Source organism: Belonocnema kinseyi, chromosome 6 (assembly GCF_010883055.1).
Source record: "Belonocnema kinseyi isolate 2016_QV_RU_SX_M_011 chromosome 6, B_treatae_v1, whole genome shotgun sequence".
In the NCBI taxonomy this organism is placed as follows: domain Eukaryota; kingdom Metazoa; phylum Arthropoda; class Insecta; order Hymenoptera; family Cynipidae; genus Belonocnema; species Belonocnema kinseyi.
The window spans coordinates 95,972,708-95,990,900 of NC_046662.1; the positions used below are offsets into that span (position 1 = coordinate 95,972,708).

Below are 18,193 nucleotides of genomic sequence, written 5' to 3' on the forward strand. Positions count from 1 at the left end.
TTTAATAATATTTATTTACAAATGCATATAAAAATACAGAACTGTTCAGATTTACGTCAACACGCTAGTTATTACCGAGTAGATATTCAATAGTAAACTCGTGTATAACGAACTTCAGCATTACCTTAACGCACGTGAAGTAGAAATAAAAAGATGCTAAAATAGTGTACAAATATCTTTCATGGAGTTTAGTTAACTGTATCTTAAGATGCCCCCAAAAAATGTGCGCTTCTGAATTTTGGAAATGCTCTTCCCCAAAATGTCTTCCTTTTAGTGATATAATGCTGCCATACATTTTTGGAGAGATTATCGGGCCTAAAATATGAATATTTTTAACTTTATTGCAATTAATGGTCTAAAATAGCCCGTCAACATTATTTTCAACATACATTTTTTCACAATATATACGGAAAATGGTTTCCATAAGGGATAAATGTAAAATATTTATTTGTGACCACCATGTTAGAACTCTGTAACAACCCCCGAAAAGTGAACGTTAGATAGCCCTTAAATTCAAATTTCTCACATATTTTTTTTTCTTATGTTTTTACGTCATTTGTACTGTTTGTACATTCAATATTTTCTTTTCTACCCTCCTAGTTACGAAATTAGGGGCAAAATTTATTTCGGGGGGCTAACTTAACGCATCCCTCCGAAATTCAAATTTCTCAAATTTTTCTGTTTTCATACGTTTGTACGTCGTTTATACTGTTTGTATATGTAATATTTTCGTTTGTAAAGAAAATTGAAGAAATTTGAATTTCAGGGACATGACACGAAATTTTAATTTCCCCCTAGCCGGGCAACCAAGAGGGTACAAAAAAAATTGATTGCGCAAACGGTACGAACGTCGTCCAAACGTATGCAAAAAAAATTTGAGCAATTTGAATTTCGGGAGGATGGCAGGAAATTTTGATTTCCCCCTAGCTGTGCAACCAAGAGGTTACAAGCGAAAATATTAAAGGTACAAACAGTACAAGCGTAAGCAAAAAGAATATTGAAGAAATTTGAATTTCAGGGGGATGCTTGAAGTTACCCCCCCCCCCCACCCCGGAATCAATTTCGCCCCTAATTTCGTAACTAGGAGGGTACAAACGAAGACATTGGATGTACAAACAGTTCCAACGACGTACAAACGCGTGCAAAAAGAAAATTGAAAAAATGTAAACTTTGTGGGCCAACTTCATAGGGGTGCACAAATGGCCACTGAATAATGCGCTATACCTTCCATTACTTTACTGTAGACATATAAGATTATCAAGCACAAGCCACATAGATGACTTCCACATCAATTGTATGTTTATATATACAACAATAAAATCCATGAAACCTTCAATTATCTACAATAACGTTTCAAAGTGTTATAATTTAAAATCTTCCTACACTCAAAATCATAAAAAACATATCCGAAATACCACATTTCAACGTAAATGAAGAAGTGAAATAAGTAAAAGAAGATTTACTACCCAAACAATTTAAGGAAAAATATGAGCTGGCCTTAAAAAAATTTGACAAATGGTGAAAGTAAAACAAAAGAGACGAATATTCGGGCATTGATCATCGTTATTATCAAAAAAAATATTCACTACATAAACCGTTCTCATACCATATCGGTACAGAGGCTATCCAATCTTTACTTTTCAGGGGGCTCTACAGTTTGATAAAATGGTGGTCTCGAATTCGCTCGCAAGTTTCAGAGGGCTAAGGGCGCGTTTCTAATGAGTTTAGCGCTGCGCGCTCGGTTATTGTACTGCCTCCGCATTTAGGCATAGGTCTTCTAAATTAAAGGTGAAAGCATCGACAACTGTCATTTAGAGATTGCAAATTCTCTTTTGTTAAAGCTTCTTTAGCTTGAACGAAAACATTCTCATCACGTATCTCATTCTTAGAACTCGATTTAGTCCAAAGTACCTACTTTTCTACGGCATCAATATGGCGGCCATAAACTCAGAAATTTAAGGAAATGAAACAAATTAGTGCTGCCACCAAACTTTGAAGCTGTTAAAAAATATGTTTTTGGGCTCATTTTGAGGCTGGGTCTCTTTCCTACAAAATAACGTATGCGCCTTTGCAAAAATCAAAATGGCGGCATCAATATGGCAGCCAAAATCTCAGAAATTTCAGGAAATGATCCAAATTCGTGCAGTCACCAAACTTTGAAGCGATGGAAAAGTATGTATGAGGGCTCATTTTTAAGCTAGTCTCTTTTTTACAAAATAACGTATGCGCCTATACAAAAATAAAGATGGTGGCATCAAAATGGCACCCAAAAGCTCAGAAATTTTAGGAAATGATTCAAATTTTCAAACCGTTTCAGTGTTCCTAAACAAATTTCATTCAAATTTCGGTCACTTATTTGCCATCTTAGGTGCACCATTTTATGATATAGAATCTTTCACATCATATTTGAGATGACTGACATTTCAAATCCCTGCCAATCTATTTTCAAACGTATATGGTGTTCGTAAAAGCATTTTAAAATTTATTTTACTGGATTATTGATCACTCCTTCCGGTACCTACCTTTGAAATGTTTTAAGTACGACTGTCTGCGTTAAAAGACTCTAAGTATAAAGTATCTTGTGATTTATAAATTTTTTTGTAGTTTTGGTTGCCATATTGATGCCGCCATCTTGATTTTTGTGAAGGCGCATACGTTGTTTTGTAGGAAAGAGACCCAGACTCAAAATGAGCCCTCATACATACTTCTCCGTCGCTTGAAAGTTTGGTGACTGCACTAATTTTGTTCATTTCCTGAAATTTCTGAGTTTATGGCCGCCATATTGATGCCGTCATTTTGTTTTTTATGAAGGTGCATGCGGCTTTTTTTTAGTTTGGTGGCCAAGCTTTAAAATGAGCCCTTTGGCATATTATTTCGTCACGTGACATTTTGATCACCCCGAAATTAGTCCAAGGACATTTGAAGGCTACCCCCGACACTGGGCTGATAACGAGAGTTTGGCGTAATCAATAAATATCGTCAATTTAATTAAGAATGAGCATGGCTGCCCTGAAATGGCCTTGATCGACCTCTACATTTTTTTTTCTGAAAAAATCAGTGGTAAATTTTTCACTCTGGCGGACCGGAGGAACTGAATGGAGCCTCTACAAAGTTCCCGTAAAACCCCTATTGGGTCCTCATTCGGTTCCTTTTTAAAAAACTATTTAAAAAAATAGCAAAATCAATTTAAATTGTTGAAATTCGGATTATACGTTAAAATTTGCATCAGAAGCTCACGGAATAATCGCAATACTTTTTCTTGCAACATTAAAACTTTAAAAAATAAAATACCTGTCATTTACATGGGCCGAAGGCGACTATAAGTTCATTGTCTTTTAGTAGCAGTTAGTAAGCGTTCCGTCGGTAACTTTAAGAGTTTTGTCTGGATTCGAGCGCCACGCAGTGAAAACCTTAGACAACAACGCTGCGATGCAAGTGAGAATTTTAGTTTCAAACTTCGCGCGCAACTTACTACTCGAGCTATTATGGATGCACTTAAAGTCACCGTCAGCAAGGAATCCGAATTGCAACAGTTTTAAAAGTTGATCTTGCTGTTTTTTTAGGTTTTTTAAAAAGGAAACGAATGGCGACCCAATGGAGTCTTTACGGGTACTTTGTAGATGCTCCATTCGGTTCCTTCGGTCCGACAGGGCAGCGAAAGGGTCTGTAGGTGTGCCAAGTTGAATTAAAAAAATCCAATAGAAAATCACCCTAGTATAGCATGATGTATTTTGACAATAATATTAGCCGCTATGAGATGAAACCACAGCAGCACATTTCTTTCAAGAGATGCCAAAAATTCTTGAGAGCGAATCTATCTGTGTCCAATAGTTCAGGAATGGCAACAATAAAAAGAAGCAAATAGGTCAATATGATCCTCTGTTTTTCTATTGTTAATCCTAAACTTGTAAAGAAACTTTCAAGGAATAAAAAAAGGCATACGGGATTAGGATCAAATAAGAATTCCAACTTTTACTTTAAAAGAAAGAAAGAACACAAAACTGTAAATAACTGATGATAACAAAATTAGGCAATTTCAACCTAAAATATTTTTTTAACACCCACCTTCAAAGTGCAAAGGGAAAATATAATAATGGTACATGTGCACTTTCAATCATAGTTATTTCGCAAATCAACGAAATGGGCGCGAATGCGTCCTTTAATGAAAAGTAACTTTGCACGCCGTCCAAAGAAACATATTCTTAACCAACAATTATTTTTCAAAAATAATAGACACATTTGGCTGAAAACTACCATACAGAATCGGAAATTTTGTGAGAAGCGTAAAAAAATCTAAATATTTTTCATAAACGGTTTTTGCACACAAAAAAACGTGTGATATACATACGCACAGGCGACTGTCGCACGTCTAATTGCTTCACACGTGCAAGAACTTTAGGCTTATGCTTCGATCCTTTAGCTCATGCTACAAACCTTAAACTCTTTGTTAATTACCTATTTTGCACACTTGCATCACAAATAGCTATTTATAAAATTCGTCTTCAGTTCTCTGCTAAAATAAGTTACAGTCAACAATCGCAATATTCTCCTTGATTTTATCAATCATTTTTAACAATGCTCGTTTTTGCATTGGAGATAACTTAAGTATATCTTAAATAAGATACCTTAAATAACAACGGTATAGGTTTACGTAGAAGGTAAAAGGAATACAGCTGTTTTTGCTCTTTAAATGTATTAATGAAAACAAAGAAAAATGTTATTTCATTATCATTTTGCAAATCTTATAATTTAAAACATAATTTAAAAATAGATTGAATAATTTTGTGCAAATTATGTAACTATATGCAGTATTAACGTATTATTGTGAAATATTATAATTTAGTCATCCTCTTGGCTGAACATACAGATTCTTACTTATGTTTCCTGGGATTTCTGATTCAGTGGCTGCAATATACCAGCAAACGCAATAACTGTTGAGGTTGATCATAAGAATAACCCTCCATCTCTCTTACTTCGATACTAAACAGCCACTTAATATTTTCTCAATCCTTGCGATTTTCATTTAACTTACCTGGCCTTTTTCGGACTCAAAAAGAGACTTGTGGTAATTTCCATATCCGCCCCGGTTTCATCAAGATAGCATCGAGAAAGGTTCAGGGGAGTCAAAATAGTTTGTCTGCATGAATGTTGAAAACAAAAAGATTATTCGTAGTCTACGTAAATTTCTCTTGAATCAGCAAGTTGCAAATTGCAGCTACAAAATCAAGTAATTTTGTTTTACGGGACATGACTTTTCTTAAAATTTTAAATATTATTATAATAACTCTCGATCTTACGGAAATATTCCAAATATTGTGTAAGATATTGAATATCTCATTATGGTTCAATAAAGTTGGTCATTTTCAGTTTATAAGTATATGTTTTCAAAACATGTAATGTAACTTGCTAACAAACGCTTAGTATCCGCCAAACAGTTCCCACTGAAACAAATCTAGATAGGAAAGATTCAAGGACGGAGATAAATTATATAAAGGACAAGCCTGAGGAACTCCTTCAAGACGAATGTGTTGTTTGTTTCAGAAACGATGGTTTCTTCTAACATTTCCCTCGAATACTACATCAATTTGTACATCCGACTTCATCCCTTTTTCTCAGGAATGAAAATTTTCTTCGATCCTGAGGGTAACATTTCGAAATATCAGGAATAAGTTTGACTTCTCATTTCGTCAATATTTCCTCCAAAGGGAAACACTTATATTCCCGTCGCCTTAGAATTTTCTTAAGAGACGTCTTGATATATTAAATCCATTTCGAAAAAAGTAACTTGTAGAAGCAGTTTTAAATTTTAAAAAATGATAAAATCCGTATGCATTCTTCAAAAGTTGGCTTTAAAATATTTTCACAGGATTTGATAAATTGTTATTAGCCTTTAGAAAATATTACAATTTTACTTGTTTGAAGCCTGAAAATAGACGTACAGTCTTCTTTTAAGACAAACTATGAGCTCAAATCAAGTTTTAAGTATGAAAATAGGCTTAAATAACGGTTTACCAAATAAAAACCGCAACAGAAACTAAAAATTTCTTCTGTGTGTCTTGCAGAATTTTTATTTTGTGTAGCTTCAATTTTTTTCAATAGTATGAGTTTATTTTAATTTTCGATACAAATTCATTACATTTACCTGCAAAAGAATTAATAACACAGGCCCACAAAAAATTGTCTGCACGAGTCAAGTGACTAGACTATCCTTATGGATTTTTTGAGCCGCTGAATCCGAATATGGCCTCACAATTTATCCTACATGTCTCAGTTTCCTCCTAGATGCAAAAAGTAGGGAAATGCCTAGGAATTTTATCGTCACACAAGCCATACAAAAAAGTTGCCTGTACGAGACAAGTGACTATCCTACCCTTATGAATTTTGAGCCGCTGAATCCAAATCTATAATTAAAATTTTTCCTACACGTCTCAGTGTTCCCCTAGATGCAAAAAGTAGGGAAAAGTTTAGGGATTTCTAGCCACACAGGCCATACAAAAAATTTGTCTGCACGAGACAAGTGACTAGGCTGCCCTTATGAATTTTGAGCCGCTGAATCCAAATCTAGAACCATAAAATAACCATAAAAGGCCATATAAATAATTTGTCTGCACGAGACAAGTGACTAGGATATTTTTGTGGATATTGAGCCGCTGAATCCAAATAAGGCCTCAGAATTTCTCCTACACGTCTCAATTATCCCCTAGGTGCAAAAAATAGGAAAAAGTTTAGGGATTTCTGGTCACAGAGGCCATACAAAAAATTTGTCTGCATGAATACAATTAAATAGACTACCCTTATGGATTTTGAGCCGCTGACTTAGTTTTCTCCTAGATGCAGAACTTAAGGACCCCGTGCAGAAGACTTTTTTGGTGGGCCTGTGTGACCAGAAATTCCCTAGGATTTTCCCTACATTTTGCATCTGGAGAGAAAATGGAACAAACCTGAAAAATTTGGGTTTCATATTTAGATTTAGCACGAAAAACTGCAAAGGATATGGCATTTTTGTTATTTTTTCTGGTACAAATCTATATAATATAAGAAAGACCTTCAATTTCTCTAGAATCACCCAAGCTAGGAGAAATAAAAGGCATACAAGAGAATTTCTGTGTACAAATTAAGTCTATATAAGTCCCGGCACTTCAAAATATGACGAACATCTATTTTCGCGTATACTGTTATTATTAAAATAACGCATGGCCTGTGTGACGAAAAAATCCCGAGGCTTTTATCTGCTTTTTGAATCTAGGAGAAAACTGAGACGTTCAGGACAAATTCTGAGGCCATATTCGGATTCATCTGCTCAAAATCCATAAGGGTAGCCTACTATAGGCGAGAAAACTATAGGCATCTGCCTTTGAAGCTTAACAACTCAGTCAAAAAAAATGCCAGCGCAACAAAAAAATATTCATATAAAGCTGAATGTGTTCTACGTTAATAAACTTAAAGGCGTTTATGTAAAAAAATTGTTGTGCTTAGCAGACTGAAGAATGTAAAAAAAGTAAGGATTTTTGGGTACATTTAAGAACAGTCAACTTTAGAGTATTATTTCTTATACAAGGGGCGATGGGAAAAATTTGAAAAAATTCATGAGTATGAGGAATAATGTTGTGAACCAGTTGCAGTTGAGAAATTAAAAGAAAAAAACTGTTGCTGAAAAGTACAAAAATGTGCAACTATATTATATACTATATATATAATATATAACTATATAACTATATTATCCCAAAAATTTGTTTACATAAACGTCTTCAAGCTCATTAACGTAGAACACTTTCAGCTTTTAAATGAATATTTTTTTGTTGCGCTGGCATTTTTTTTGACTGAGTTGTTAAGCTTCAAAAGCAGCTGCCTATAGTTTTCTCGCCGACAGTAGTCATTGGTCTCGTGCAGACAACTTTTTTGAGTGGGCCTGTGTAATTAGTTGATCTACACTAAACAGTATACCCCAAACCCCTGGTTTCAGAACAGTGTCGGGGGTAGCCTGCACATACCCTTGATTCTAAATCTGAAACCATTGTTCATAATATCCTCCTAAGCCATATTATTACTTGTATTTGGCGATCCTTCTCTAGTATTCATAATTTTTAATCCTTATTGGTCTAATCAGTTTCGCGAGCTAAATGCTTCCACTTCACCTGCAAGCTAAGATTTCTCTTTGGAAGAGAAACGTTCTCTTATTTTCCTTCGGCATTTTCACAAATCGTAATAAAACCGAGATCGAGAGACTTCGCTAAACACTGAAAAGAAGCTGACGCACATGCTGACGGCTGACGCACTTATCAGCTGAGTGTATTGCCCGCTTTTATCGCTCCGCTACTGGTGGTGACACAGAATTGACAACCTTCCCTCAACTCCGCGAATTGAAAAAATTGCGTTGGCCAGCAGTTCTAGAAATTCCTAAACCCGCGGGATCCTAAACCCAGAGTCTGGTGTTTGTAAGAATTCGACAGAATGTGAAGAAAGTACTTATTTAATATTTTTCACAAGAAACAAATTCTATTTTCGATGATAATATCCAAAAGTCACAAGTTATTCGCATGTGCGCCAAATTAAGTATTGCATATAGTATAGAAACTTTTCTATTATAGCTATGTTACTGGTTCATGCCGACTTAATTCTTATTGCACATCATTTTTTCATATTTTCAGATATGCGTTGGTTTATTTTCGGCTGTATCCTGATGGCGAAGATGGTCCTTTCGTGCCGACAAAGCGAATTTCAATGTGGAAATGGTGTATGTGTCACTCTAAACAAAGTCTGCAACTTAATCGATGATTGTGGCGACGGAACAGACGAGCCACGACAATGCTCTCGTAAGTGAATTTTATTTTCATATTTCCTTTTTATTGTAAAATTCTTGATTCCCAGCCAAGGGGTAGTTAACTTGAAATTTGCATGCCATTGAAGGAAAATGGAAGTGATTGCAGGTCAAATAAGTGATTCCAGATGACTTGTGAGTGAATAAAGTTGACTGCATTTAATTTTATATGAAATGGTGCTATTATATGTGAATTCTCGTGATTTCAAGTGATTTCAGGTGATTTCCAATAACTTCACATGATTTTATATAATTAAACTGTCAACATGAGAAATAGTAGGGGGGGGGGATTGGTATATAATTCGGACGGAATACTGGAGGCTTTCAGAGATTATTTCAGGACACAATTCGGAGATGAAGCTATAGGACACCACAATTGCGATGTTGAACACGATGCGATGGAAAACTCAATTGAGAAAGTCTGTGTCACTGAGGTTAGGGATATAATTAAGAACTTGAAAAACGGTAAGGCTGCTGGGGTATACGGTATTAACGCTGAAATGCTTACACACGGTGGTGAGTACATCCCACATAGAGTGTCCGAATTGATAAATTTATGTTTCGAGATGGAGACGTCCCAGACGATAGGAAAAAAGCGATTATCGTACCAATATACAAGAGAAAGGGAGATAAAAGCGAGTGCAATAATTACAGAGGGATTAGCTTATTAAGCACCGTAAGTAAAATATATTCAAAAATACTTATTTGTAGGGTAATGAAAATAACAGAAGCAAAGATTTGGGAAGTCCAAAGTGGGTTTATGCCAGCAAGGTCATGTACGGATCAAATATTTAGCCTAAGGCAAATAACAGAAAAAAGTTTGAGAGTAGGAAAAAAAGTTTTCTGTGCATTTGTTGACCTACAAAAAGCTTTTGACAAGGTAGATGGAAGTAAACTTTGGGAAGTCCTGCAAGAGTATGAAGTCAATCGATGGATCCTACAAGCTATAAAAACAATATATACAGGTAGCAAAGCGAGTGTAAGAGTGAATGGGAAACTGAGTGACTGTTTCGATATTATTCAAGGAGTTAGATAAGGATGCGTTATGTCTTTATGGTTATTTATATTATTTATGGACAAGTGTTTAAGAATGGCTCTCTTCGACGTAGAGGGTGCGGATCTCCAAATAGTAAGGGTACGTGGGTTAGCGTTCGCAGAAGATAAGGTTGTTATGGCAGAGTCTATCGAAGACTTACAAAGAATGTTGAATAAACTAGACGCAAGCATGAAGAACATGGGCCTCAAAATTAACGCAAATAAAACAAAAACTATGGTGTTCGAAGGAAAGAGTGAGAAAACACTATGCAGTATTTTACTAAATGATGAGAGAATTGAACAAGTTGATAAGTTCGTATATCTTGGTAGCTTATTTACTAGGGACGGAAAGATAGATGAGGAATTGGATAGATGAATAAATTAAGGTAAGAAGATTATTGGTAGAACAGGTCCCCTTATCAGAAGTAAAAATATATCAAATAAAGCTAAATTGGCAATACATAATTCTATATTTGTACCGACTGTACTATACGGTAGCGAGACATGGATTTATGAAGAAAAAGATAAGAGTAAAATTAACGCAATTGACATAAGATACATGCGCATAATATGTGGGAAAGCCCTGATGGACAAAGTAAGTAACGAGACAATTCTAAAAGAATGTGGTGCAGAAGAGACGCTAGTAGACACATGGGAAAGAAATCGGTTAAGATGGTTCGGACATGTTGAGAGAATGCCAAATGAACGACTAACGAAACAAGTGTATCAAGGTAAAGTAAATGGCAGCGTGCCCAGAGGTAGACCGCGGAAAGAATGGTTAGAATGTGTGAATGAGACCCTAGTTAGAAGAGACATTATGCCACAGAAACACGAGAGTCTGCATGAAAAAATGCATGGACACAAAAGAAGCTAGAGAAGTATGCCAGGACAGAAAAGTATGGGGGCAAATAGTTAATAAAAAGAGTGTCAGTAGAGTGAATGACGCCTGAAACAAAGACCTTAGCTACTAATGGACCCAAGTGGGGAACCTTACATAACGGATTCGTGAGGTTCTTCGCTCGGGGTGATTGCTAGAGAGATTGATCAGCAACATGGGTCGGAGCAGTGTTGCAGAACTAACCTGTTATTTACTTAAATAGCACGAGAATTCTGGATCAATCTAAAAAATCTCTATCCCTTCCACACACTACCCTTTTCCCCTACCGAGTGAGTCACGCCTACCCCGAAAGGGAAATGGCTTAATGGTGTAATAAAAAAAAACCTGATTTCACGCGATTTAACTGTGATTCATGAGTGATTGTAGATAATTAAAGTTTATTTTACGGGATTTAACAATTATTTCCCAACGTGACAGGTGACTTTGCTTGAATGAAAGTGATTTCAGGTGATTTAAACTGATTGCAGATGATTTCACTTGATTTGTCACAATTATTTGGTGAATGCTGAGAACTACAGATAAATACACGCAAATGCAGGTAAAGTCAAGATGAATGATGAGTGACTGCAGATGATTGTAACTGATTAAATGTGATTGTACTGGATTGTTTATGGTTTCACGGTAAAGTCTAAGAAATCAAAGAATAATGGACCATAATAACTTGAAGATAGGTGATTTGATACTGACTGCATATTATTGGAGGTTATTGCGAAAGCATAAAAAATTGCAAATGGTTACACTTCTTTTCAAGTGATTTCAATAAGGTTGCAAACTTCTTAAAAAGTAATTTATCGCTCGCCTCCAGCAATAAGCGCCATTTCGACCAATTTTCACTCGAGAGATATGATTCGTTTCTAAAAGAAATGAAGATTTTTTTTATTGAGACGCATGTTTTCCCAACTTTAGATCATTATTTATATTCTGATTTTAAATTAAAAGCAGGCACGTCAAACGCCGACACGGCGTGACTGTTGGTTCTCGCGCTTGGCGCTCGATACTGTATTTACCTCGCGTTCAATAACATATTCACATCGCGCTACGAACTCGATCTTTGTGCATAGACTTTTTAGAAATAAAGCTGATAGCATCGACAACAGTAATTTGATGATTGTGAATTCTCTTTTGTTAAAGCTCCTTCGGCTATAACGAACGCATTGTTGCATGAAAAAATATAACTTTTGGATTTTCTATTATTTTGTATGCTGTCAAAATTTCATTTTTTGATTTATCAAATGAAATCAACAGGTTGTTATGATAATTTTCTAAAACATTTAGCAATCGAACTTTTTCTTTTCTTGCCATTTTTTCATATCGTCCGTTATTTGGCTTAAAAGGTTAATTTTTAATTTTATGAAAAAATGCATTGTTATAAATTGTTCGACTTTTTAAATATTATGCATAACCGTACAGAGAATTCCTGAATTTTGAAAAAAGTGTTTTACAAAATATTCAAAATATTCAAAATATGCTCACTTTTTGAATTTGCATCAAAAATGGCTGGCTAACAAACTTGACCTTTGGTTTAGGACACTAAAACAGTGTGCCAGAGGCCAATCTAATAGAATGATTTTTTCAAAAGTTATCGTGCTGACAGAAAGACAGGCATAAATACATACTGTAACCAGCGGGTTACGTCATAGAGCCTGATAGCAGGCAAAACGTCAAACTCCTGGGAACATGCAGAGAAAAATTGCATCATCTAAGGAGCTTTAGAAGAGCACAGACTCCGAGGTCTCCCACTGTACGTTTTCTCATGTATCGTGGGAGACGAGAGAAGGGCGAGCCCTATAAAAAGGGCCGCGCAAGCTAAAATCGTTAGCGGGGCAACTCGCATAGAATATCCTTAGAAGAGGGTATCTCTCTTCTAAGTTGATTTCTCATAGAATTGGGAAAAATCCCATCTCTATTATTTTTTTAGAGAAGTAGCGTGCTTGAGGCAGAGATCACCCAAATAGAATTTCAGTTTTAAAATTTTTAAAAAAATTACCAGAGGTAATGATAATAAATTATTTTCTAAAACCTAAAGAATTTTCACTGTGACTACAGACGTCACGAGCGAGATAAATTTCTCATACCCGAGGCCAAGAAGTTGGACAGTGAAAATTTATTGACCCTGTCAGTCACCTTAGCTGTTTAGGAGTGGAAGAGAGTTAATTCGCTCGCAACCTGTTCAGAAAACGGCTAAGTCTGAGTGCCAGGTAAACGAGAGTAGTTTCCCAATATTTTAACAGCCTTCCGAAAAGGCTCATCTTGCATTTTGACCCAAAGTGTCGCCTTGAGATAATATCTCTCTTGCTCTCAGTAGAGCGCTCTCTTTGCCCCTCTCAGTTAAAGGATAGGAACACCTGGTGTCCGAGGACGCCTTGACTCAGGCTAGTTACCGCATGTCAGGTGCATCACCCTTTTATGGTTACACCTCATTGTCATAAAGACCAATTATAGATTTTTGGACTCAGGATCCTTTTTTCTCTAAATTTACAATATTTGAAAATAATGATCGTTAGAGATAGCTGCTGTAATAATAAATTCTTACTAGGTCACTAGGGCTAGTTTCATAAGGTCATTGACCATTCTGACAGGTGTACTGTTTTATTAAAGGATAGATTCCTTTAAATACAAGAAAATAAGGTCTAATACTCAAACTTTTATATTGAGATTTAAATAAAAGCAAATTGCTCAAATAGCATTATACATTTTGGATTTTAGAATATAAGAAAACTAGAATTATATCGAGACTTCGGCAGAAAGGTTGGATACTTACGACGTCGTTATAAAAACTGTGTGTTTTCAGGGCAATTGCCCTTTTTACCAAAGAGATTAATAAAAATAGCTTGGGCAGATAAAGCATTTTGTATTTGATTTTAGAATAGGGATTTTTGAATAAATCGATATTGTATTAAAATCGCATGGCTTTATTTCGTGCAACCCTCTCATTCACAAATTTATTTTACAAACAAAAATCATCCAGGGAGATTCTCCCTCTCTTCGATAGCCTTAGGGCGAACTTAGAGCACTCACCGCTTTGCATGCTATATTCGCATCAATCCATAAGGTTACATAACAGACCTATTTTCCTAATTCAAGGGGTCTCAAAACATGGACATTTGACAAAAACTGGAGAGGCGGGGGGGTTCAAATTTTACACAAATCTAATACCTTCTCTGATGAAAATGTAAAAAAAAATATTATTAAAAATTTTATTTGCTCTTCATTCGGTGAAGAAATGTGATCTCGACTTTATCGACGTTCAAAGGTTCTTTTTCTCTCCGCTAGAAATCGCTAAAATTGCTCCAAAAGTAATGATCGGTTACGTGTATGCAGACACTTATTTGTTGATTTGCAACGAATGTGCAAATTTTATTGCCTACATTAATTTTTTTAAGGTTTAGACGATTTAGTCGAAATTTGGTGTCATTGCTCAATATACGCGAAACAAAAATTCTGAAATGCATCAAACCAAAAATTATCTGCAAAGTGCCATAACTCGAATGGATGGTAATGTCCTATTTCATCGATGTATAAATCAACTTTCTTTAAACTATAAACATATTGATGTATACAAAAGTTCTTTAGTGCTTTTTATTTAATCTGTCATATTTTAAACACGATATCTCAATCCGTGTGGACACAGTGAACACAAAAAAATGCTCATATCCAACGATTACTATGGTCACGTGGTCACGAAGAGCCTGCCCTTAATGGTAGGAATAAAAAACCTCAGTGTCCTAGCTTGAATTTTTGAAAGGAGATGAGAAGTGGACCAGATTTTCCTCATTCATTTTGTTTCTCATCTATTTCACTCACATATAAAAAACACTCTAGCATAACAAATTATATTATTTATCTCAGTTCTCCAATTAATTTGAGACATCTCTGAAGTATATCGGATTAAAAGAAAAGCATCTCGCATAGTTGTCCTTTAATCCCACATTTCCCTTTCTTTCCACCCTTCACCTTAAACCGAAATTTTGCTAAAAATTTGGAATTCAAATTGGAAGCAGATTTATCCCAAGATTCTCAGTATTTTTCTATGCTCCAGAGCAGTCTCTTCATGGGGCGAATACAAAACCTCAGGGTCTTGGCATGAATAGTTTTTTTCGGCAAGATAAGAGAAGGGCAGATGCTGGTGCGAGATTATGAGAGTTTTCCACAAAACCCAAAATAATTCAAAAAGGTTGAGAATGTTGCAAAAATTATCAAAAAAATTCAGAAGTATTTGAAACTCACCAAATACTGTTGCACTTTACCCAATTTCTGCTAATATAATCTATAAAGAATAAAAAACTAGAAAAATTGCCCCTTGGCTGGAATGTATTGTAAACTTTTAAGCTGATTTCACTGTCGCACTTATACTGATAAAACAAAAATATATGATTCCAATTTGATGAAAATATATGAGTCTTTTTTGTAATCGATGGAATACCTATAATCAACTGTTTTAAGTAATCCATCAGGATCTCGCAAATATTTAAACACGTGAGACTAAAATAATAAATGATACGATTAAGGGATTAGAGCTTGAATCGGAAAAACGAATGACCCACTGTTTCTTGAATGTTACTCTATTGTAATAATTCATCTATAATCCACAATATTTTATAGAGAGATTTATATAGAGATTGCTGTCTGCTGAAAAAAGTTTTTCATTAATATAGATGAATGGAATGTAGAAATGTGAAGGAATAATTTTATCTCGATTCAGAGATGGAATATATTCAAGCAGAAGCTATTATTTTTTGCTGAATATTTTTTCACCGCAACATTTTCGAATTTGTTTCTAGAATTATAATTCACAAAATAGTATATATGAATTAAAATTTTAAAGGATACTTTTGTAGTTTTAAAATTATACAATGAAACAAAAATATGTATCATTGAATAAAATAAGTAAATTATGAAGAATTTTCAATGAGACGAAAAAATATTAAGGAGAAAATTTGCGAAAAACAAAATTCAGTGTTTATATAACTGATTGGATTCTTATTCAAAGTTGCTGTCTTAATACTTACGAGGAAAGCAGTTTCTGATTGTAGATAAAATTTACAAGATTACGACAAATTAAAATACTTATATTTAAGGCCATGTGACGAGTGGATATTTATACAAATTTAGGACCAGGCCCACCATTCTTAGTGCTTCTTGCTTAGTATTCCAAATTTTTAACTCAATGTGAAAAGGAAATTGAAGATATATAGTTACTGAGACATAATTTAATTCATCCATTTCATTGCTTCGCATGCCAGAACCTTATGAATCAATAAGCAGTTGTCTATTAGTGTCGATTAAACATTAAAACCTATTAAATAACTATATATCTATGTGGAAAGCGATATTAAAATAGGAACGCCTATGTGATTCAAGTTAAATTATTCGAAATCTCCTTTTCGAAATACAGAATTTGCTCGATGATATTATTTAGATTAATTATCTGAAGTGTTTAATGGTACTGTTTAACTGTTTAATGATATATTCTGTATGATCATTGAGTCTGAAAAAAGGGCAGAAGACTCAGATTAAAATGTTAAAATATAGATAAGATAGTAAATAATAGTATTCTAAATTATTTGTTTGCCCCGTAAGCAAATATGTCCAAATATTATAGTTACATAGAAAAATATATTTGTGGGTATATTTGAAAACAAAATTGTTTCGTCTAACTTCAGAACTTTATTTTATTTTATTTACCCTGGTTTTATAAGATTAATTCACTAATAGCTTCCTACAATTTTAGAATAATCAAAATGAAATTGATATTTGGTTTTCAGGAATGGCTAATTTTTTGTGAAATGTTAATAAAATATTGGTAAGGAATGTCATGCGTATTCGAATAAATTGAGAAATTATATGGAATAAATTGATTAAAACTTTACAATGTGCATAATAACTGAAGCATTCGCTTGACTATAAAGTACGATGCCATTTCGTACGTTATATCCTTTGAATTCCATGCCTAGAGAAATTCAGACGTGGTTCTGAGCAAGAGCCCGGCTATGCACCCCAGACTCCTGAATTTCGCAACCTCGAGACTAAAATGTGTCTCAAAATACGAGGGTCGTTTCCGGGGCTCATACAATTTACTGAATACCCCAGGAGCCCATCATCATCTCAGTAGCGTTTAATCTCCTGTAGAGGGTCTCGTGAGGGTTTTCCATAAGTAGCGATCTTATCGCATGTAGAATAAATGTCATGGAGTGTAATTGACTTAGGTTATGGGACACACCACTTTACAAGAGTCTACAAACTCGCTTCTGGGAACGAATGTAATTTCTGTACAGACAACCTGTCCAAATGGATTTGTACAGTAGGATTTCCTGATGTATAGAAAATTATTCTAAATATGAGAAACTTCAATCTATTTGATCAGAAAATGGGAATTTTTCGTTTTTTAAGCTAGAAAAAAATATTAATAATGTTTTTTCGGATTTTTTTTCTATTTAAAGTTAAATTTTCGAAAAAAATGGTCAGCTTGAATTGATAATGATTGATGAAAATTAATGATAATCACAACAAATAGTCATAATTATATAATGTGATGTAATAGTTCGAGAGTGAATGCAGTTAAAAATCTGAGAATGTAAAATATAGAATGGTGCAATGCTACCAAATTCAATAATTTAAAACATTCGCATATTTAGATATATGTACATTGCACAGATATCGATTTATGTTATCGAACAATGTTGTCTCACGGATGCAATTTTTATTGAAATCGAATAGATTTTTCTGAAAATGTATTCACAAAATTATCATTGTGAATATATTTTCAGAAAAATCTATTCGATTACAATAAAAATTGCATCCGTGAGACTTACTTGCATTATATCACTTTTTTGCCTCAGGTGAAATGAAAGCTTTTGATTTTAATTAAATAAAAATACGAATTCTATTTTATTGAAGGAGTTCGATAACATAAATACTAGTAGTCTTGCGCGCGCCCATTTATTTTTTTATGAAAAAGAATAAATGAACAGCCTATCTTTTCTATGTTATACATATTTCATGAATGTCGCAAAATATTAGTATAAAATAATGCAAGACATCAAGGGATGACTTCTGTATCTGAAACTGTAATTAATCTTTTATAATAGGATTTCAACGAATTCTTTATTTTTAGGTAGAAAATGAACTATTTTATTCCAAATGAGCTTTTTTGTTTTATTAAAGATTAATTTACATCTAATATTGATGAATAGCATTTCCTATGATTTTGTAGCTCACGTTGATGATAATCATATTCTTTAAATAATGAACTTTGCATTCTTACACCACAATTTTGCTCGTTGCCACTCGGTAAACTCTTCCCTAAAATTTTGGTTAAGTCTCCCCAACATCAGTTCATGCGATCAATGTCATAACATTTTTAGTAATAACTGTTTTATTATTCTGATTTATACCAAATCAGTAGACTTCTTTGTAAGGCAAATTTCTGCCAATTTTCGATT

General features: G+C 34.3%; 1 protein-coding gene across 1 annotated transcript in view; it reads left to right on the forward strand.

Annotated features, from left to right (window-relative positions):
• Window positions 1-18,193, forward strand: part of LOC117175507 — a 116,851-nt gene that overhangs the window by 3,217 nt on the left and 95,441 nt on the right. The window contains exon 2 of the mRNA XM_033365215.1: window positions 8,649-8,813. Coding sequence (XP_033221106.1) covers window positions 8,649-8,813 — 165 coding nt within the window. The remainder of the gene's footprint in view (window positions 1-8,648; window positions 8,814-18,193) is intronic.